Source organism: Etheostoma cragini, chromosome 14 (assembly GCF_013103735.1).
Source record: "Etheostoma cragini isolate CJK2018 chromosome 14, CSU_Ecrag_1.0, whole genome shotgun sequence".
Taxonomy (NCBI): Eukaryota; Metazoa; Chordata; class Actinopteri; order Perciformes; family Percidae; genus Etheostoma; species Etheostoma cragini.
In genome coordinates this window covers 8,733,882-8,757,210 of record NC_048420.1, presented here as the reverse complement: position 1 = coordinate 8,757,210, position 23,329 = coordinate 8,733,882, and the positions used below count along the sequence as shown (strand labels likewise).

At 39.0% G+C, this 23,329-nt stretch overlaps 1 protein-coding gene and 1 non-coding gene across 4 annotated transcripts; both read right to left on the bottom strand.

The window, feature by feature from the left end:
- Nucleotides 1–5,903: 5,903 nt before the first annotated feature.
- Nucleotides 5,904–19,656, bottom strand: gmeb1 (glucocorticoid modulatory element binding protein 1). Of its 3 annotated transcripts, none has more exons than XM_034892340.1 (10): nt 19,538–19,656; nt 17,636–17,828; nt 16,358–16,410; nt 15,701–15,816; nt 13,587–13,690; nt 11,062–11,210; nt 9,908–10,033; nt 9,636–9,773; nt 9,216–9,338; nt 5,904–7,601 (listed from the first exon to the last, which is right to left on the bottom strand). In XM_034892340.1, exons 2-10 carry the CDS (start codon nt 17,761–17,763, stop codon nt 6,748–6,750), a joined length of 1,791 nt encoding a protein of 596 aa, XP_034748231.1. In that variant the 5' UTR covers nt 17,764–17,828; nt 19,538–19,656; the 3' UTR covers nt 5,904–6,747. The 3 variants fall into 3 exon arrangements, with proteins under 3 accessions (XP_034748231.1, XP_034748229.1, XP_034748230.1); XM_034892338.1 differs by having other exon boundaries at nt 9,216–9,353; nt 19,538–19,655; XM_034892339.1 differs by lacking the exon at nt 19,538–19,656 and adding an exon at nt 18,980–19,470 and having other exon boundaries at nt 9,216–9,353.
- A 570-nt stretch (nt 19,657–20,226) lies between these two features.
- Nucleotides 20,227–20,360, bottom strand: LOC117957377. Its single transcript, XR_004659496.1, has one exon. It is a non-coding gene; the product is annotated as a U11 spliceosomal RNA (small nuclear RNA).
- Nucleotides 20,361–23,329: the final 2,969 nt, after the last annotated feature.

Below are 23,329 nucleotides of genomic sequence, written 5' to 3'. Positions count from 1 at the left end.
GAGTAAAGATCTGATCCGTTGTTCCACGACCAGGACGGAATCCGCATTGTTCCTCTTCAATCCGAGGTTCGACTATATATAATATATATATAAATAAATGCAGCTTGATAATAAATTAACAACTATACAAATTGTTGGTGAAAATAATGTTCTTTCTCTGTTAGTCTTTTAAATGATGTGTCAAAGACTTCTCTCCTTACAAGAATAGAGTTCTGGAATAAACTAAGCCTGGTTAGCATCAGCGAAGTTTGAAATTAATTGGTATCATAAACTCAAAGATATTGGTACTAAAGGTGGTATAGGGCTGACACCTTTTATTTAAAATTAGAACTTGAAATTTGAACGTGGGGGAAAAAAATCTAATATAAACTGTATTGGCATGTTCCAATACAAAGTGTACAGTAAATGCAAAAGACCATTTATACCTAAGCTTTAAAAATACATAAGCTAAAATAATAAAAGGACACCAGCTGGCAAAGTCATACTGATCAGATAATCACTACATTGATTGAAACTGCTGGCCATGTATGCTCATGAGACAGTCAATGCTTGCAAAGTTTTCACTATGACTTGTTGAAAGTGACTACCTTTAAAAAGTTGTCCTAGTTGGTAATGCCTCGTGACGATGGCTGCTATTGCTATTATTTGTTATTTATCTCGAACATTCAACAATGTTGCCAAAGAAATAAAAAAACGGAAAACTCCAAAATTAAAACAAAAACAATCAGAATATACCAAAGACCAAAAAAATAATAATAACAAAGGACATGTTTGAGAAGGAGCAGGCGGAAGCATACAGCTTATTAGGTCCCGCCCCTACTTCACAATATCCTATTATCACAAAACAAATAGAACTTAGTAGGTCTTACAATAACTTACAACAATACAACAATATACAACAATACCATTACATTACAATTCAATTCCTATGTTTTGGTCTATTCCTTTCTGTATTTGTCAAGTATTGATTTCTTTAATCTATTTTTGAACTGAATGATATTACTGCTCTGTTTGATGTCATTGTTCAGTCCATTCCAGAAGTTCACCCCACAAACTGAAACACACACCTTTTTAACGCCAGTTCGCACAAAAAGTTGTCTGAACATAGATTTTCCTCTAAGATAATATCCCCCGTCTCTTTCATCAAACATGTCACATGGTAAATTATTTTGGTTCACTTTAAAACATAAATTGTGCAGTTCTCCATGAATTTCAGCCAATGGGAATTCAAAAACAGATGATTAGTGTGCTCATAATGCCCGGTGTGATTTATTATCCCGATTGCTCTTTTTTGCGATGTGCAAATATTTTGTAAGTTGCTTCTGTAGGTATTTCCCCAAACCTTCACACACTATAACGGTATATATGGTAAAATACTTGTGCAATACTGAGGACATGTATCTTTGCTTAATACACCAAGCTTTAAAGCTTTAGTGCGTAACTGTTTTACATAAATAAAAACATCTGTTACATTCTAGCCATTGCCAAATGAGTTGCTACAAAGCTAATTAAGACTATCAGCTCCACACAACTCTCTCTGGATTTCTCAGTATGGCTGTGTTTAGAAGATTGTGGCGTCCGGTGACTTTCCAGCACAGAAACCTGAGTGGAGATAATTACCTCTCCTAAAGAGTCCATCATGTTTTTTTAATCCCCCGTGTCGTCCATAGCTGCTAGCAACTGCATCAAGGAGGGGTGGGGGCGGAGATGGGGGTGGGGGAGCATGCGCAATCACGTAAGGCTTGTATCATGTGGGCGGGGCGACAGTGTTGTTGTCATTACTTTGAATTCCTCACAGGTGGACAGAAACTACGCACTCCAGCTTTAACAATCATATTTCATTAGCAGGCAAGAGCTTGAACTTATGTTAATGATTGTGAAAAAAATGTCAAGAACATAATTTCAAACCAGCTGAAACCCTTACTCAAAACTGCGTGTGGCACTTCATTTTTATTTCCAGCGTATGTGTTGAAGTTGCAGGAGTAATATTCCAGAGATTGTTTATGAGCTTGTTTTCCTCCTGCGATGCTATAGATGGGGCTTCAAGCGTTCCTCCCTGTAACATACAATAACTACAAGATGTCACGCTTATGTATCTGTTCTCAACTAAACCTGCTGTATCTGAGGCTTCTTTGGCCTCACGTTTAACAGCCTTTCAACAACCTATGGAACACCTTGGTAATTTACTTGAAAAGCATATCCTCTCCCCCGAACACCACACAATGACCCCTGAGGATTTGGTTTCTCAACCTCTTAGCCCTCACCTGGCCCAAGCAGCTTTACATTTAGCTGCTGATGACGGGATGTTTCCCTTTTGTACTCAACACACCTACAATCAGTTCATCTAGAGCAGTGATTCCCAAACAGGAGTAGCTGTACCCCACGGGGGACTTCCGCAGCTGCTAGGGGGGTATGGAATTATTGTTAAGTAGCTTAAGTAATTTGGTAAAATGAGAAATTATGATTTTTATCAAATATATATATTCATATTACATCATGTCAACTGTTAACACTATGTTGCAGTTATGTAAGATTGTGTGAACACTTGTTAGCAAGCGAGCACATAAGCGCAGGTAGCTAAAATTAATGACTAAGCAGTTCAAATGGTTAGCTAAAAATAATGGATAAATGTTTGAAATGGTTATCTAAAACTAACATTAATGGGTAAATGGTTGTTATTGTTAGCTAAAAGTAACATTAAAGGTTCAGTATCTAATATATTTACTGTAATAAATCCCAAAATGAACTCCATGCATTATAAGATATTAAGGAAGCATGCTAAGTTGAAAGACTCCTTTCTGACAACAATGCTAATGCCAGTATTTTCTCCTTTTGAAATTTCCGTTCCGTGACGGACTTTCTCTTTGTGTTTTGGCCTGTGTGTTGTTAGGAAATGCCCAGTTTGACAGCCAGGCCAAGTTGCCAGATTTACCTGTAAAAACTTAGGCCTAAACCAAGCACGCTACGACTGTAACGTTCGAACAGCCATGAAGCAATTAAATAAACAGGATAAATGGAGATAGCTTCTACCCTAACTCTTTCTAACAGCGGCGTGACCAGAGACGTAACAAACCCCGGGTAAATATTGTAGATGTATTTGAAAGATGGCGATAGGTTAAAGCCCAAAAGGACACAGAGTTGGCCACTTTCCTCCAGAACAGGTAGCTTAGCATTAGCGTCACACTAATTTATCTCGGCTACAAGGGACGGGCTGCTTAAAATGTAGCCTGTTCAGCGGCCGTAGCCGACAACGGTGAGTTATTTTAAGCCAAGAGCGGGGGCTGTAAATCGATAAGAGAGGACTGTGTTTTTGCTTTGTTGTTGCCATAATTCTAAGTCAATAAAGTGTATTCAGTCGGGTGGAGAGGACGGCAAGGTGGTGTTATTTTTAGTGGTTCCTACTGTAATTCAAAGCCAAGGTGTGTGTCAGTTGGGTACAGAGCTCCGCGTGAGCGCGGGCTTTAATGACTGTCAAAATATCCAGAATCTAACATAAGCTAGTCCGCTGTGCTGTGAAGTATAATGTCTGGCTATGTGAGACAAGCATCTAGCAACATTGTTCTGGATGCTGAGGTCTCATCCTGGCAACCTCCGTCTGGGGAGGAGGGGTGGGGGAGACAACTCTCTCAAGTATTTTAAATTTGTACTGCAGTAACTATTTGAAACACTAACTGTCAGTATTACATATTGCACCTTTAAAGGATAAATGGTTGAGTTATCTAAAAGTAATATTAATGGATAAATGGCTTGTATACTTAACTAAAAGTAACATTAATGGATAAATGGTTAAAAGATTAACCTAAAAGTAACGTTAATGGAAAAATGGTTGAAATAGTAAGCTAACGTAACGTTAATGGATAAATGGTTGAAATAGTAAGCTAAAAGTAATGTTAATGGGTAAATGGCTGAAACAGTAAGCTAACGTAACGTTAATATAAAAGGTTGAAATAGTAAGCTAAAAGTAATGTTAATGGATGAATGGAAATAGTAAGCTAACGTAACGTTAATGAATAAATGGTTGAAATAGTAAGCTAAAAGTAATGTTAATGGACAAATGGTTCATACAGTTAGCTAAAAGTAATGTTAATGGATAAATGGTTCATACAGTTAGCTAAAAGTAATGTTAATGGATAAATGGTTCATATAGTTAGCTAAAAGTAATGTTGATGGATAAATGGTTCATACAGTTAGCTAAAAGTAATGTTAATGAATGAATGGCTCATACATTTAGCTAAAAGTAATTTCAACAGATAAATGGTTGAAATAGTTAGCTAAAAGGACCGTTAATGGATAAATGGTTGAAACATTCAGCTTCACTCCAGTTGTAGTAGGCTAGTAGTAGTATAATTGCTGACCAACTTTAATATTGAGTGTTCAATTATAACAATATCCACCTTTATATATTTAATGGTGTAATACTTTTGGTATTTATGAAGGGGCTGACAGGGCTGTGGGGGGATCCCAGACCAAAAAAGTTTGGAACCACTTATCTAGGAGTCTATTTCAGCCCTTCGGTTCGTGCATGTGCCTGTTTTTGTGCTTGTATAACCAAAATCCTCGTGCCCGTCCCCTCACACACTACAAGCTGTCTGGGACTATTTGGGCCTACGAGAAGAGGGAAATGTAATTACCAGCGAGCCCTGGTGCCTTGTCAGCATGGCTCATCCTCCAGAGAAGCCTGCCCATCACGGACAGCACCCATGACGGTGCAGATTACACTGTATACTGCAATAAAACTGACACATGGAGGAGTCAGAGATTACAGCAGCAGACTATTTTCCACCGTGTATTAACGCTCATCTCCATTTTCAGCCCCGTGGTGGAGTGAGCACACAGCACTCTCTGGTGGTAAAACACTCAAACAACCACTCACGTTTGTTTGTTTTCTGTTTTAATCGGATATTAAAACACATTTCAAAGTCAGTATGCAAATACCTTCATTTGTTAAATTAAATTATTGGTAGTGCACAAGTCTTTGTTGATGTAAATTACAGGCGGGAGCATAAATTAATCCATGTTGGAACTTAAACAGAGAGGAAACAGAACTCTTCAGTTCTAATAAATGACACTAAAATACAGGTATACCGAGTTTGACATTTAGGTATACATGTTTTTTTATATATATATATACACAGTTTGACTTACACAATCAGCCCAGTAGCTCACACTATCTATCATACTGAGAAAAGAACTTAAATGAACACAGTAAAAAAATGAAGTTTGTGAATGAAAACAGGCAGTAAGAAACCACCGAGAGAATAAGTGCATAAGCAATGCAAATCCAGTGAGAGGAGCAGTTGAGTCCATTTAACTATGCACATTAAAAAAAACACTCAAATCTTGGGAAAGCCGGCATTGTTGCAAACATCTTCCTGTAGTCCTGTAAGGACGCCACACAGTGCAAAAAATATGACAGCTTGGATGCAACACTACGACACAACAGTGCAATTAATCCCAGCCTGAAGTGACAGCAAACACTGTTAACTGGTAATAAGTGTGATCAACAGTAGAGGGCTGAGACTTGCAGCCCGCTGCTACTGAGTCAGTGTCCATCAGCACCATTAAGACTTTACAGTTGCAGTGCAATCCCTTGTCCTCAGGTTGTTCTTGGAGGCTTGAAGGATATTCCAGATTATTACAACAGAGGTATTTTTTAGTTTTTTGGCCAATGTTTCTGTAGCTTTTTGATGACATTGTACTGACCGCTGTTATTGCTGAGTCTCTTCAACGAAACCCCATGGGGCAAGAAACACATGCAGACAGAGGATCAGACGGCTTGTAAACAGAGACAGCTCTACAGATCATTTTTATATTGACAAAGAAGTTGTGAAGCAATTTTGTCACCAAAATAAAGGTAAGACATCAGGCCGAGGAAATTGTACAGCTCTTTTTAAAACTTTTTTTCTCCTAAATGTTATCTAGTTTGGAGCTACAGTAATGTGAGCACAATATTTAGCAGATCGAATGATTAGATCGAGCTAAGTGGGTGTTGAACGACATATTAAAGATCAAAATCCACAGGTTTGCAAAAATAGCCTGACATTTTACCACAGATTAGCTTTTTTTGCCATCATTTTGTTTCCTCAAGGCATGGTAGCAAATGGACCTGGTACGGGTCCAGGGGCTGTGTTTAGGGAAAGTCTGATCCACTCCTGTTTTATTTGTAGGGAAAAGTGAAAGTTAGCACACCAAAAATATCAGTAATAATCCATCATTGTACAGGAAAACAGATACTTTAGGTGTGGCTAACCTGATTGCCTGACTTCTGTCAAAAATATTGAAATATTCTCATGTCTCAGTGTTTAACTTGGTGAATACAAAGTTATAATTACAGCTAGAAATCATAGCCAAAATTACAAGTATTTGACCTAAGTTGTAATAAATCTAGAATAACACTTTAAATACAAAACAAACAGAAGCATCCTGTAGATTCCTTGTTGTTTTTTTTGTTTCAATGAAAATCAACAAGTTGAGAGGAACACACACACACACACACACACACACACACACACACACACACACACACACACACACACACACACACACACACACACACACACACACACACACACACACACACACACACACACACACACACACACACACACAAATGGCTACCCCTAGAGCTTGGTCTTAGGCCAAGGCAATTTGTGGATTTGGAAAATCTGCGTATTTACAGTTTAACAAGTCTGTGATCGCTTCGTACGAGTCCATACCTGCTCTGCTGGGTAAAATAGGAGGTGTGTTTTATTTGACCGTGTTTTCTTCCTGAGTGTTTTCTTCTATTACAACTATCTGTACCCCTGACAACTGTCCGCTGGCGTCCAGCTGCAGCCCCTGGACCCCCCCAGTCTGTGCTTCCTGCATTTGGCACTGTGTCTCCTCCCCCGCTGCAGCCATGGTCACCTCCATTGCGCTCTGGACCATCATGGCGGCTCCGTCTCTGCCCGGCTCCTCGCTCAGCTGCAGCTCCATCACTCCCACCGCCTGCTCCATGGGAGCCGGGTTGATCTCAATGACCGTGTGCTCTTGGCCGGCCTCCGCGTCGCTCTGCATCACCTCCTGCTGCACCAGCATGGTGCCATCCATCACCTGGCCTTCTATGGGCACCATCTCGCCGCCGCCGGCCTGCTGGCTCAGGTGCAGCAGCTCTATGGGACTCACCATGGTGCCCAGCTGGCTGGAGTCCTGCATGGTGGTGCCCACCAGTGTGAGGCCCGAGGACGGGTGCAAGGTGATGGTGTCCCCTTTTCCGTCTCCGGTTGTCACCATGTAGCGGGTGAAAAGCTGCGAGCCGGCGGGGAGCAGGGTGACCGTGTTGGAGGACTGGGCCAGGGAGGCGATGGGCAGGCCTCCCATGGTAAACGGCTGGCCCACCGAGGACAGCGAGATGGGGGAGAGCACGGTGAACTGCTGGGGCTGCAGGGCAGCCTGCTGGTTGATGGACGAGGTCAAGAGGGTGGTGGTGGAGGCAGGCCTCTGAAGACGCGGCCGCTTGGTCTGGCGCTTTGTGGGAGTTTTGTTTTTGGCGGGCTGCGGGCAGGACAGCAGAGCTCGCACCTGCTGCTGCTTCCTCTGTTCTTCCAGCTGCACCTCCAGGTCTACACAGAGCACACGACACAGGACTCAAGTCAGTTTCTTCTTGATATTTCATATCAACATTTATCTAAAATGGTGGCCATACTTAAGCCAGCAAATGTCAAGTCCGATCTCAAAACATACACAACATTGACTAAATTATAATGTCATCAATCACTGTGGTAACATAACAAACTCACACAAACAGCTGACTACACAGGTTTGGGCTTGTACCCTTTGTTTGCATAGTAAAGTCTTGCATCGCCATTTCTCGTCATTTGCTTTTTTAATCAAAGAACCAGATATTTTATCCAGATACGAAGCTGTTGTTGTTCATCTTTTGTACTGATGAATCAACTGCCAATCCAAGGCAACAATGAATATGATTTTACTCAATATATTAACTTAATAAATATAGTAATCAAAAATAAAAATGTATAATTTAATTTGTACTTAAATGCTATCCTGCTATTTCTGGGTTTTCAAACAGTGTGGCATTGTTTCATCACACCAAGGACCTAATAGTGAACATCGCTCTCACCTGCGATCTGTGGATGACAGTCGTTAGTCTAATTATTGTGGATTAAGTGATGCAAAACTATAACAGGTGAAAACTGAACATTGTCATTACCAAGCATACCAAGTGGCAAAGATGTGAGTCAGTGCAAACGACTAACTTTTAACCTTTTAAAAACACCAAACGTCACACAATACCAAACTAAGTGATTGACGTAGAGGTATACCAGCAACTCTCGTGTTCTGACAGGTAAAATTATTGTTTTTGTCAAAGGAGTCTGTTGGCTATGAAGAGAGCATAGACGGATATAACAGCTTCAGTTCCCTGTCAAAAAGGGCTGGTAAAGTGGTAATAATATTGTAAATATAGCTAACACTTAAACTGACATAGATATTTTTTGGTGGTCTTTTTCCCAGGTGACTAAAATGCGTTTAGCTGCTGCCCACATGCACAGCAGTACATTGCTTAGCTTCTATGTCGGGGCTCCCCCCCCGGGTCTCCAGACTGGGGGCATGCCAACGGCCATCTACTGCTAATACACCGACTAATGGATTAGTACCTCATACAACCTCACTTTAAAAAATAATTCAAACTATCCCTTTTAACCCTTGTGTTGTCTTACCATCAAAATTGAAAAATTACTTTTGTTGACACTTTTTTTATCATGTTTGTCTTTTTTTTTTCAACACTAGGTAACACTAACTTATTAACTTTATTTTTATAGTTATTTTTGGAATTTATGATCAATAAACCTTATTTATAAGAAATTATACCTAATGTTTGAGTGGGAAAAAGAGAAATTAGGAATTATTTAGACTAAAATTAGAGAAATGTGTGTTGATGGATAATCAAAGACTGGAATATGTCAACTTTTAATCAATACTATTTCAAAACCACTTCAATTTTTTTGTCAAATGCTATAAAATTGAATACAACACCCCAAAATGAATGAAAGTAGAGATTTGTACTTGCCAAAGAGCGTTGTGTGGTATCAATCAAGTTATTTTGAGTGATTACAATTGTGTAGTTAAAAACAACATTAATATATGAAAATGGGTCAGGGACAACATGAGGGTTAAGAGAATCAGCGAGGCAGCTTCTGCTTTCGTTCTGTACTCACTGGTGAGCGTGCTGAGGGTGTGCTCCTGGCTGGGATCCATCTGCTGCCTCGTCTTCTCCAGTGTCTTCTTGACCGAGTCGAGCAGGCCGAACACTTGGGCAAGGTTGCTGAGCACCGCCACCTCTACCAGACAGGAATCTGGGATCAGTGCGGCAATCAATCAAAGGGTCACTTGGTCAGTCAGAAAGGAGGAACAAATTCAGCTGTTGTAAACAAGGAATCATTACATTTCCAGTCAATACTATTACACAATACCAACAGTAGCCCTTCTAAAAAAGCTTTCTGGTGTTGGTTTTTTCCATCCATCGGCAGCTGAATTTGTTCTCTCTTTCCATTTGGTTTCTGGTTCATGCACCTTGGAGCGAGCCTTAACTCCTATATAATGGTCTATTTGGATTATGCTTTAGTATTGTTCCGTACCTGTGTCCTGTAAGCCAGCTGGCTCCCTGCGCTGCTGCACGCCGTTCAGCAGCTCCAGCAGCTCTGTGCTGATGTTGGTCACCACTTCACCCAGCAAACCCACATCAGCGATACCCTTCCAGAAGTTCAGCGTGTCCTCTGTGGACAGAACAGACAACACACGCAAGTCTCAGTTTCCGCTGTACCCTGTGTCTGTGTGTGCATGAGCGCCAGCCAAAGCTATCACTGTGCTGAAATTAAGCATCTGCAATAGGATGTGTGCGCTCTGTGACCTGAGATCTCATTTGATTCCTTTCTGTCCGCAGCCTCCAGCGAGCTTGAAATCCAGTCCATCTTCGCACTCAGAACTTCTGCTCTGTCCTCGCCCGCTGTGCCACCATTACCCAGGACCACCTGAGCTGCAATTTAACCAAGAGAACAGGTATTATGCTAGGAACACAGATCTGGTCCAATGTGTGATCAAAAAGCACAGCAATGAAGAACTAAGATCATGTGAATATGTTCGTTTGGTTCATTAAAAATGTGCAGCTGACTCTACGTCTTGAGTCTGAGAGCATCTCTTCTGGCACATGTCCATATATGAGTTGTTTACACAGATGGGATCGGCCCCGCTTCCCAGCATTGCACACTAGTGGGCTCGCCACCAGTTTCTCTCCACTGACAAGCAAAGAAAACAGTCTTCCCCTTCTTACAACCGCATTATCTGCAGCTGATTGGACGGACGCATCACAGGGGGCTGGCTGCTGCCGACATTCCAAAACCGACTATAATGGTGGCTCAACCGGAATACAATCTCGTATTTCACGAACATAGTTCACTGAATGTGTTTCTGAAGACATTTTAACCGAGAAATGGGCCATACAGTTGCTGAATTTGTCTTCATTTCAGATCGACAAAGGTCAGTTTAAAAAGGGAGGGCCGCTCCTCATTTGCATAAAGTTAGTTGGATTCAACTTTATGCAAATGAAGAGAGGGCGACTTAACGCCCCGCTTCTTCAAAGTTCCCGCAGTGCTACCAGAATGCATTGCACGGTTGCTACCATAGAGATAAAAGGGAAGAGGGGAAAATACACTGACAATGAACACGTACTATTACGGGCCATTCAGACCAAAAAAATTACAGGAGGGGGATTGTCAATGAAACGGTAAGTTTGAACCTACTGCACTCCTGTCTACACATCCAGCTTTGCTTGCTTATAGTCTTTCTAATTATATATTTTTTTCATTATACTAGTTTTACAACAAACTGAGTTATCTTTTTTTTTTACATTTCACACCTGACTTCCATTTGACTTCCATTCAGTACCATACATCTGCTAAAAAAACATGTTTAGTTCTCTTACTCATACAATATGACATAATCTGACACCAAATTCATGAAGCCTAATGTGACATAGGTTAAGCCGTGACTTTGGTGAGTTCTCACCTTGAGAGGATGTGGGCGTGGTCAGCCCGGAGCCGTCAGGAGGGAACCGCGTGTTGTTAATTAATAGGTCAAACTTGGTGCTGCGACATGTGTTGGTGCACAGTGTGCTGTGCTGGTAGAAGTCGAGCTGACCCGAATCCATCATTTTTCTGGAGAGCAGAAATCAAAGTTAAAGTTAGTAAATGGAAGAAACGTTTGATCCCATGAGTACTGCCAACACATTTGGATGCTTTATATTCAGTCCCAAACTGCATCTGCAGATTTTGTTTTAAATTTTTCAGCAGTGATCCAGAATAAAAAGAACCGACTGAATTTAGCAGACTGTTTTCCTCCTTGACTGAACAATGTAACATTCTGAGTTTTATTTTTTAGATTTGTTTAAAATCTGCGGAAAGTTCTGCGGACTTCTACGTCCACAGATTTCGTGTGGCCCTTTTTTAATAACAATAATATTATATTCATTTTTTGACAAACAAAATAGAAAGATACATAAGTGCATGGATAAGCGCAGTTAAAGCAGGAGAGGAGGGCAAAGAAAAAGAGGGAAAAACTGGTAAAGTCTGTTAACAGGAAAAAGCAAGTTAAAAGAGTTTTGAGGGCCTGTTTAAGTGATGGTACGGTCCTTGACTGTTTGATGGGGTCTGGGAGGGCGTTCCAGAAGCTGAGAAGGATCTCCTTAAGTCCGGTTCTAATTTAACCAACATGGGTGACTCACGTGCCATACAAATAAAGTTGTCGGGAAAATTCACAGGAGAAAAAAAAAGCTAAAATAATACAAACATCCCGCAATGCAAGCAGTGCAGTATATTTCTAAATGAAAGAATTATTTGTAAAGCTGCATGGATAACATATTTCTATAAAATCCAATCCAATCCACTTTATATAGCACGATTTTAACCAACAAAGGTTTCCAAAGTGCTGCACAAAAAGATAATACAGAATAAATAAATAGATAACACAATAAAATAAATATATATATATATATATATGTATATATATATATATATATATATATATATATATATATATGTATATATATATATATAAATAAAAGAAACATCTTATCATAAACCTAGTGAAGTTGATTTATATACAGTAGCACTCATCACAGACAGTCTTTTTTGAAATATTTATTTACCAGAATCATTTATCTTGACAAATAAATTATTCTGATAAATGAATATTTCAAAAATTAAATAAAAACCAACAGTCAACCATGTTATGAGTGTTGCATAGTTTGTCCACCAGAGGGCGCTCTACAACGTCCCTGTTGGCATCACTTTGATTATTTTTTTATTTATTGTGTTTTTATTCAAAGGACTTTAAGTTTCCTATCTTGTTTGTATTTTTATACATTTCATTTATCAGAACATTAATATATTTTGATGTTCCTCTGTTCTTATAACAAATTATTATCATATTATTGTAGTGAGAACTCATAAATAACTACAAATAACTAACGTTGGGGAAATCTATTTATTTTTTGTAACGCGTCTCTGGATTTAAAAAAATATATATATATCCGCCGATATAGCGGAATATCAGATTTTTAATTAACCAAATACTCGGTATCTGCCTTAAAAATCCTTTACTGGTCGGGCTCTAGTTGTGATCCCAGGTAGAGTAGCTCATGTTCTGCATCAGCTAATGGGGATCCTAATAAATCCAAATCAAATCATCCATACCCAACAAAAACCTCAACAAATCACAAAGGCAAGGAACATAAAAATACACTGTAATACAATCAAAAATGCGGCTAGTGAAACGGTAAGGCTGTGCAATTTTGATCGCGATTTCAGCCCCTATCGATCACAAAATATTTTTGTGAAAACAAATTATTTTGGCACAGTACGTTTCAAGTCAACTCTTATATTGTTCTATTGTGTTCAGAATGGAAGAAAGGGGTCACAGCTATTAAGGTTTAAGTTATTTTCAATGAAAATTATTATTATTTTAAATATTTCAATGAATGCAACATCTTTCCACAAGTCAATGAGGCGTTGTGTTAAACAATCGCAATAATGATACCGACCAAAACAATTGTGATTAGGATTTTTTTCCATAATGGAGCTAAAAAAGCTGCATCTGTAACTTCTTTCTAAAAACATCAACAGAGCAAAGAGCAGCAGCAGCAGAGAAAGGAGTCTTGTCTCGCACTGAGATTGGCCTAAGTGATATGGTACATTTTCCCCCCAGAATAATCCCTGTGTATTAGACACAGAACATTTCCATCAGTCAGAGAGACACAAGAGGTTTGATAAAAAGCCCAGAGTCATTACAACTCAGCAGTGATGGAATGATGTCTGGTTAGTTCACTCATATAAAGCTACACGCAATATTTGATCTTGTCATCGTTTTGGATATTCTATTTGTGTTGGATGAGTAACATCTCTGCTCACAGAACATATGTAGGAGTTTGCATGCAGACTGTGCTAAATTATAATGTTGTGTAGTGCAAGCAACCAGAAATCAGTCAATTGAAATATGGCTTTTGGGCTCACTAATCCAAATATAAGTCCCCTCACCTTAGCATGACTCCACCCATCCGGATGGCTCTCTTCCAGTCTTTCAGAGTGGCTTTCCCGGACATGTGCACAAACTGCTTAGGGCTGATCAGTTGGTCTTCATACTAGTGGGGAGGGAGGGGGAGAGAGAGAGAGAGAGAGAGAGAGAGAGAGAGAGAGAGAGAGAGAGAGAGAGAGAGAGAGAAGGTATTAGTCAGGAAACCACACTGAGTGCAATGGCTTGTGGGAAGGAGAGAATGCTGATACTTTCAAAGTAAACTAAAGAGCTTCCTTAATCTATAATTAATTGAGCTTTATTTATGTTTCTATGTATCTGTCCATTAATCCATGCATTTGAGCCTGTTTTACATCTTGGTGTATATGTTGGTATATACCAAATTGGAGTTTTAATCTATTTCTAATCCTCCTTCTGGTGTTTCCTCTCTGTAAAATGATGAGTTCTATTTCATCCTTCCTGACCGCCAGAGGTTGTGCTTAACGCTGAATATATTCTGTTTCGTGCTTGCGCAGGGTGAGTATTTATTTCAACAAAGTCACCTGTGACCTCGGGTTGACCCGGGCCAAGGTATTAAGTTCCGACGTTATCCCTGAGCTACAGAATCTTCTTGCGGGTACGCAAAAACTCCAAGAACTCTGTCGTTCATCCAGTTTTCATAGAACCGTAGGTACATTTGTAACTTTCAAGTTAGCATAACGTTTCCTCAGCTCCTGTTTTGAATTAGTGTAAATGCTGTTATTACTGAGCGTTTTATTCATTTCAAAGCCCCTTATCGCTTTGTGCAGTTCCTGTGAAGCACTTTGTCTTACATTTTATACGAATGAAAAGGTTTACACAAATAAAGTTGGATTGACTGATTGATTGACTGTAAAGGCCACAGCAGATATGATGAAACAGCATAGATGGTGTACTTTCAATGTCCAATATTGTTTTGAAGACACTGGTCTAAAGTAACAGGCATGCTTTGGCTTTTTTTTTGCAGAAACAACTAGCACATCCAAAAATTCTTCTGTGCAGGTGCGTTGGAAAACATCATCAACCTTGAACAGAGAAAAAGAATCCTGCAACTTGCTCTTGCAATAGCATCAACGTTTTTCACAGAAAGCTATCGTTTCAGGTCCCTCCGGAGAAATATTATTTTCTGTAGATAAATGGTGATGCTATAGCAAAAGCAGAGTGCAAGAGCTTTGTGGTTTGGCATTTTAAAACCACAGCGGTATCTGTTTTAATACCATGCTGAGGGGATGTTTTGTGGTCTAGAAATGTGCACTACATACAGTATTAGGGGCTATGGGAGTCAGTCAAGTGTTGGGCAGCAGTGGGTAATGACTGATGATAAAGTAAATGTAAAAGTGTAAACGTGTATACCATATGCTACTGTATGCTGTAAAATATACCATCACTTCCTACTGCCTCAAGATAGCAATACGCCAAGAATTCACCTGAACACACCTCCCTGTAAAACCAGCACGCACATGGACGCAAAGATGGGCGCAGGTGCATTTACAAGTGTGACCTAGACGGAAAAGCGTTGTTCTTAAACTAGCAAAGACACTTGCGTTGGGCTTTGTGCTGCGCTGTGCCGGGTGTAAGATAGGGCCCAGTGTCTATATGCCTCTATATGCCTTATATAGTAGGACATGGATAAGCAATTGAAGACCAATAGTAAAACACTGTTGCAGGTGCCGTTTTGCTTCAATGTAGACTTAAAGGAACATTTCCATTTGTGCTATTTATCAATATATATTGCTTTGGTGTGAGTTGTACAGTGTTGGAAATACCAGCTGTAGAGATGTCCGCCTTATCTCCAATATAAAGGAACTAAATGGTACTCAGCTTATAGTGTTTAAAAACGCCAAAAAATACAAAAATTAATCCATGACACAGCTCAGGTTAGCTTGACTAACCGGGTCATGATTGCAGGAAAAAGACATTGCTGTTGAGTTTTTGAAATGTATGCTTTTCTGCCCATTGAGCATCCCAAACCACATTAATCTCCAACATTGGGCAACTCACACCAAAACTAATCTAGATTGATAAATAACACTACAGGTAAGAGGAACATTATGAATTTTTATTTGTAACTGTCCCTTTAAAAAACATGATGAATACCAACCTTGACACACTTTACATTGATTCCTGGGCATACAAATTTCTTCACTAGTAACACAGCTTTACTCTCGCCACATGTTATGGGACAGCCAATTTCAACGTCTTCTCCATCAGTTTGTTCTAAATTATTAAAAAGATAAAAACATTTACATGTGAGAACACCGGAGGAAAACATGTTTTTGTAATGTAAAGCTGCAAAGTTCATTGGTTAATTGACTGTATATATATATATATATATATATATATATATATATATATATATATATATATATATATATATATATATATATATATATATATATATATAAATATATATATCTGCTTATATATACTGTTTATATCATCGATTGAGTCCTTTATTGTGAAAAAAATCTGATTGCAGCTTCTTAAATTTTTATATTTTGTGTGACAGTCGACTGTGACAGTTAACTGAATATCTTTAAGTTGCAGACAAAACAGTGAATTTGAGGATGTCTTGGACTTTGGAAAACACTGATCAACATTTTTCCTCACCAATTTAGTGATCCATTAATCGATAAAAGAATCAACAGATAAATCAATAATTAATCTAATCATTAGTTGCAACCCTACAGTTACGTGCATAGTGCAAGCATTGCTAAAACGTTTAAGTTCTCCAAATATTATTCTGATAATCTCTTACCTGGATGTGCTTCAACAGTCATGACAGCTGCATCTGTTTCAGCAGATTCATCTCTGTAAAGAAAGAAGTTGAAATTGTATCACATTTCTTCTTGGTAGTATCGATTATATCTATCTTGTAGCAAAGTATCTGCTTAGGCAAAGCACTCTCTGTCCCACTTTAATCAATGGTGGCTGATCATCGAGCGTCACTGTGGCTGTCTCTGTTGCTTTACATTGTCTTAAAGTGAAGTAAACTGTAATTTCAGTCTCAGTTAGGGTACACCTAGTCTCTTGCCAGACCTTCCTCCACTGCGCTGTGAAGGAAGGTCGGGCTAGGCCAAACAGCATTCTGGGATGGGAGAAAAAAGCGCTCTGGTTAATTGGCTTTTTTTTTTATACCAAGTGCAATCGTCTTGGGCGGCGCTAAGTGCTGGATGGAGCAACGATACCTTTGCAAAATAGCCTCGAGAAGGAACTTTTTTTGGTGGAACGTGTACTTTCAAAAGTACTTTTAGTTGTGCAACACAAATCTTAGGTTGGTTAGATAGTCTGGGTGTTGTCTGGATCTCTTGATATATATTTGGGATTTACCTTGCAGTTAACTAGGGGTGGGAAAGAAAAAAAAATCGATACAGCATAGTAACGCGATATTTACCATGGCATTACTGTATGGATACACAGACGCCAAGTATTGATCTATTAATATACATGTGTTGGTCAGTTTGTCTGCTTGACAATCCTATTTTCTCAGCAACACAAATGATGTGAGATGAACAAACTTAGACATTTATCTTTTTTAGATAAAACAGATGTTGACAAACTTTTCTTTTTGGGACATCATTTGAGATTGGGGGGAAAAATGGAAAAAGGTCCTAAATTGCAATCTATTGAAGAATACTGCAATATGTCTAAAATAAAAAACACAATGTTGTGCACATCCATGAAGTTGTTGGCGCAGGACCAAAACTAAATGTTCAAATAAGGTAAAGTATTTTACCTTCACTGTATTACAATACACCTGAGGGAGGCCAAATTGTGGGCTGAAAACGCAATATCGTATTGTGACATAAGTATAGTGATGATATTGTATTGTGAAGCCTCCGGTGATTCCCACCCCTACAGTTAACTATCGTCCTCATAAATCCACCAGTGTTTAGAATGCCAACACAAAGAAAGAAGAAGGTGAGGGACATCCGGGCAAAATTAGGGAAATCTGGCGTAATTTCTGGCAGCACCAAAACAATCCGGGAAATGAAACGTCAATATAGACTAGGGTACAGCCGGCTTCACTACATACCCAGTGGGGATTGGCTGGAGCTGGAGGATGACCTGAGTCTTATTCGGGTCATCTGGGTCTCCTTCACTATCCCCCTTGACCATCACCACCTCCGCCATCGACACTGTGACCTCGTCGGTGGTCGCCATCGCACTCAGAGTAGTCTAGAGAGGGGGGGTGCTTTCATACAAAAGCTATCAAGGAGTTTGTTCATCTGAAAAAGAATGAGTACATAAAATATACCATGAAAGATAATATCAAGCCCATATAATTCTCAAGTTCTTGTGTGATGGTAGGTACAAGTTGCACATAAAAATAGCTGGATTTCAGAACCCCAAATCTAGTTTTAATAGTCTAGCATTAGGATAACTGGTTAACTTTAGCTAGTTAACTGACCTTTTCAACCCAAGTGTAGATGTAGTATTGTTAACCTTACATGTAGCTAAGCATAGCGTTAAGGGCAGTCGAAATAACGTACAACAAACTTCTGTAAGAGCTGTTCAAAGAATTAATACATACAAAATATACCATGAAAGATGATATGGAGCCCAGATATGTCTCAGGTTCTTTGTGACGACAGTCAAATTTGCAACAGGATTTCAGAACCCCAAACCTAGTTTTATTAGCCTAGCATTAGGATAGCTTATTAACTTTAACTAGTCCACGTTACGGTAGCTAAGGTTAGGCAAAGTTCTAGTTAACTGACCTTTTTAACCCAAGTGTAGACATCCTATTTAACGGTGCATATAGCTAAGCATAAAGGTAAGGGCAGCTGAAATAAAACGTAAAAGCGTTAACAAGCTTCTGTAGAAGCTGTTAGCTAGATTTCGCTTTCCCTTAGCTACATGAAGAAAACCATTAACCAAACTTCATTAAGAAATTTGTCATTTTAATGTTAATGTTCTGAGAAACAGTAGCAACCACTTGTCATATGCTAAAATTTCGAACTAATCAATTTCAATAAAATATAAGGTAAAGTTATTTACTAATTTATACAAAGCTAACGTTACTTGTTTCAATAACATTTTGTATGTTTCAACCTTAACTGTATTTTCACCTGTGGCCAATTTACAGAGAATTTAACGTTATTATTAATTAACATTAGCTAACTATACAGTTAGGCTATTATTATTTACCCAACTGCTTTGTGGAGTGCTAATGTTGTATTATCAAAGACCATATCGGCAGGTAAATTACCATAAAACTTGCACTGTTAGATAACCTATGTAAATTGTCAATACAGTCAAACTTTTTCAAACTGTCTGATTTATTAGTCAAATATAACGGTAAAGTTAGTGTGGTTTCCCCTCGTACATTTGGGAATAGAACCCGCATTTTGTAGCATTTAGGAAGATGCTAACTGACGTGGGCTTGGTGGACCATTCACAGTTATGCTGAAGCTAAATCCATCCGTTCGGCTGCAGATAAAATACTCCTATGTGCCAAAGTTAAGTGGGTTATCACGACCGCCGTGGGCAGCTGGCTGCTTTTCGCTGTTGAGATCCACACAGCCTCTCAGACTAGGCTCGGCGGTAGCCATTATGGCTAACGCAAGGGCGTAATTTATTATGTGGTAATCTGGACAATATTGTGAACTTTACTGTCCGAGGCGGGTAAAGCTTTGCATTTACAGTGTGACGGTTACGTGCAGCTTGTCTCTGAACCGTACGTCCCTTCGTAACTCTGCATTTTAACTCTCCGCTCCCCCTCAAAATGACGTCTCCCTGTGCGGCGGCACGTACAGCAAACAACGGCACGGCGGCGGCGTTGCCCCTCCATTCTGTACGAGCCTAGCTGGCTGAACCCCATCCGCAATATACCCGAAATCCCTGGTTAAAACTACCGCTAGTGTCGTAAGAACGGCTGATATTTTACAGCCAAGTATGTTTTCAATCACATATTAAAAAAATTGCTTGTCCTTACCGTTTTATGAAGAGAAACGCAGCCCTAGATTGAAGAGAGCTGCGGCGCATGCGCACTTCGCTGATATGGCTTGACTTCCTGCTGAATAGCGCTCGCCTTGTTTATCACGCTCTTGTAAACCCTGTCAAAATTCGACTGTACCTAACTTTACTGACCGTGACTATATATATATATGTAAGAGAGTGAAGACTACTTCCTATTTGGTGAAACCTTCTGTTTGTATATGCTTTATTTACTATGATATATTTCGCACGTTGTGCATATCCTGCTTGTATCCGTGTCTGTGCATCCCATCGTATTACATTTGGAACACTGAAGCATAGAGCAGAGTAGTTATAGCTTAAAAGTTCAGAAAACTAAACCATTAACCTATGGCGAGGTGAAACATTTAGGGTGCTCGTTTAAATGTGAATTATTTATGTTTTTTTCAACATCATGAATAGCCTACATACAACAAAGCTAAGTGGTTGGATCTGCTTAACGTGGTAAGAGTTGCTCTTACCACGTTAGCTAAGTTTAGTTTAGCTCGTTAAGAAACTATCGTTACAATAACATATATATTCTTAATACGTCAAATAAAGTGTTTCCCTGTGCAAAGTTTAACAATATATAAAAGTGGTCGACTGTAACTTTCGTTCCTCTTTTTGCCATTATTAATGCGTACTGTTTTCTTCTTTGACATGTTGAGACGGGGCGCCAGGACGAATGATCACTAGCAGCCCCTATTTTAAAAATTGTGCTTCCGAAATCTCTTGATTGCGATTCCGCAAGAGGAGTGGTATTCCCCACCCCTCCTGTGCAATTCACTGCAGAAGCCCTTTTTAACGAGAATTTTGAACGTCCCACATCCTGGCTACTAGCAACATGTTCCTCACTCAGAGGTGTAGTAAATGTAAAATGACCTCATGTGTATGTGTGTTTTATAGTGACTTGCAAAATAATTGTGTTCGAAAACAATTACTAATATTTGAAATAGTCGTTATTATCGACAATTGTGTCGTCGGAATGTAAGCACATTTAATCATGCACGTTTGACCATCGAAAAGCATGATGGGTAAAAAACGGGCAACGCTGCCTAAAATTGTTGGCTTTCATTGGTTGATTTACGCACTTCAATCTTGCGTTGCATTGAACTAATGTGGGAAAATGTTCTATTAATCCATCCATGGGTAAAATCGAGGAGCACCTAGAAAAACAAAAGCCTTGGAAATGTTTGATGTGGGTTGACGGAGATTTGGTTCAAAATGAAAATGAATCCATCATGACAGATGTTTTCTGCAAATGGGGGTGCTCACTCTACCAGGCATTTTAAAATACTGAGGTTGTAAATTTAAATACCTAGGAGTAGGCTTCCAACCCCTTCATTTTTAAATTTAAATGTTCTAATTTGTGGAAGAAATACCAAATTCCGTTATTATATTTCATATTTGTTGTACGATTTAAAGATGTTTTGTGTAAAATAATGTCAGAAATAGCCTTCACAGCCAATAGACAATGTGTTATCTATAAATTTAAATCCCGTTTTGTGTTGTGAAAATTCCCAAATACAACCTTGGATACGAGCAAAGAAATACTTAATATCATTTTAAAGTACAATTACAAAAAATCTTCAAATATAAGCATCATACCTTCATCATAAACTTCATAGACTTGATACAGGCTACACTGTCACCAGATATATGAAACATATTTAATTTCTATAACATATACTTCCAAACTAGGGCTCCCAGCTAATAAAGACTATCTATTTCATATTTGTTTGATGTCTTGTCTTCCCATTGGACCTGATTTGCAATATCTCACTGTCAGCAACAATCATGTCAATCTCAATCATCAATCAATCATCAATCTAATCATGTCTAATGTAACTCATGTTTTGGATAAAATGAGGCACGGTGGACTTGGTTTGATCCGCGTAATAACCATAGGTAATAACATGGCCATGTCCAAATCTTTATCACCATTAATACATCACAATAACCAATCTAGGTCATGATAATCCTGTATCAATCAGAAGTGGGCGCCAATCCCTAGTTAAAACCCCCCACAAACTTTGAGTCCAAACATTACTCATTGGACATATATTTATTTTTTTAAACAATCAATAAAATCACATCAAATAATAGGCATATCTCTTATATATGATGTATAAAATAACCATGTATTCAGTAAAGCTGTGTAATGTGACCATGGGGATCAAGAGCTGAACTGCTCTGTACCATCTTGCAGGCTTTACAGCTGCGGGGGGTTTCTGGTACAGAAGGTATCAGTGGGTTGGTCTGATCATTCCTGTGGACAACATAAATAGCACACCATCATTAAAGGCATATTTCAACATTTTGGGAAATCCACTTACCCCTTTTCTTTCTGAGATGTGAAAAAATTGATATAAATAACATGTGTGTTATATATGCACCTACATGGAGCCAAGATTCAGTTAGCCTAGCTTAGCACAAAGACAGAAAACAGAGTCAAACAGCTATTTGGCTTTGTAAAAAGTTCAGAAATACCAATACCAACACCTCTAAAGCTCACTGCTCATTGTATCTTGTTGGTTTAACCTGTAAACAAACAGAACACAGGCAGAAATTACTGGGAGTTACATACTGGATCTGTTTTCTGATGAACAATTGATCCATCCGTCCAATATTTCTGTCATATTTACCTTAAACAAACATTAAACATTGTGTTAATTAATGAGTTTTAGGGGTGTTGATGGGCGTATTTTGACATTTAGACTGATCCAGGCTATCTGTCCCCCCTGCTTCCAGTTTGTACAATAAGCAAGGCTAATTGCCTCTTGGCTCCAGTTCTGTGCTTATTGAGTGGTTCAAATCTTCTCAGCTAAGTCTCCGAAAAAAAAAAAAAATACATGTGTTTCCCAAAATGTTGAACTACTGCTTTTGGACGACATTAAGAGGGAGGCTGGACGGAAGGTTGACTGTGGCCACCGTCTTTGTCATGGTTGTTACACATGATGGTAACTGTTTGTTAGATTACAAATGCTGTTGTAAATTCTATGATTAGCCCATTGTATTCAATATTTGTAACTATGGGCTTATATCATTGTGTATCAAGTGTGTAGTAATAGTTGATGATAACTAAGCAATTTTAGTCTTTCCAAAAGCCTTTTTCTTCTTGGTGTCTTTCCAGTGTTGCCCTTTAATCAGAACTTTCCAACGCTCGGCGGCGGCCATTTTCATACGGTGAAGCGCAACGGGCCCTTCTGATGTGCAGTGCTCAGGAATGGGAATCAGGCTCACTGGAGATCAGTTTCCTAACAGCACAGTATTAACAACAATATCATGTGATGTAACCCTGTTCTGACAAGAGACAAAAGTGAGAAAGGTAGTTGTAGTATTAAACACAGACTGGTTGTCAAATGGTGAAATTAATGTTCATGCAGCATCCATGCTGCATGAACGGCATGTTTTGAAGTCCTCATCTGGGTCAAGCACATGAAATGTTAACATCTGATTGTCAGAGGAACAAAAACGTATACAGTGTAAATACCGTAGCATACTGTATTTAAACCTTGCTATAACAGCAGGTAGTGTACAAGGAAGCAAACAGCTTGAATCTGTAGAGACAAGTAAAAATAAAGGGATGGTGCTGGTGTATTAATGTAGAATTACTGGATCATATCTTTAACAAGTCATGGATATAAAAAAAAGTCAAATTAGTTACATGAATGCAAAGTAAAAACTCCAGAATGCACAATTTCCTGCAGTTTACAGTGTGGGTCTGAACAGGTGATTTTACACGATGGACTTTACTTTTCCACGTCCCCCC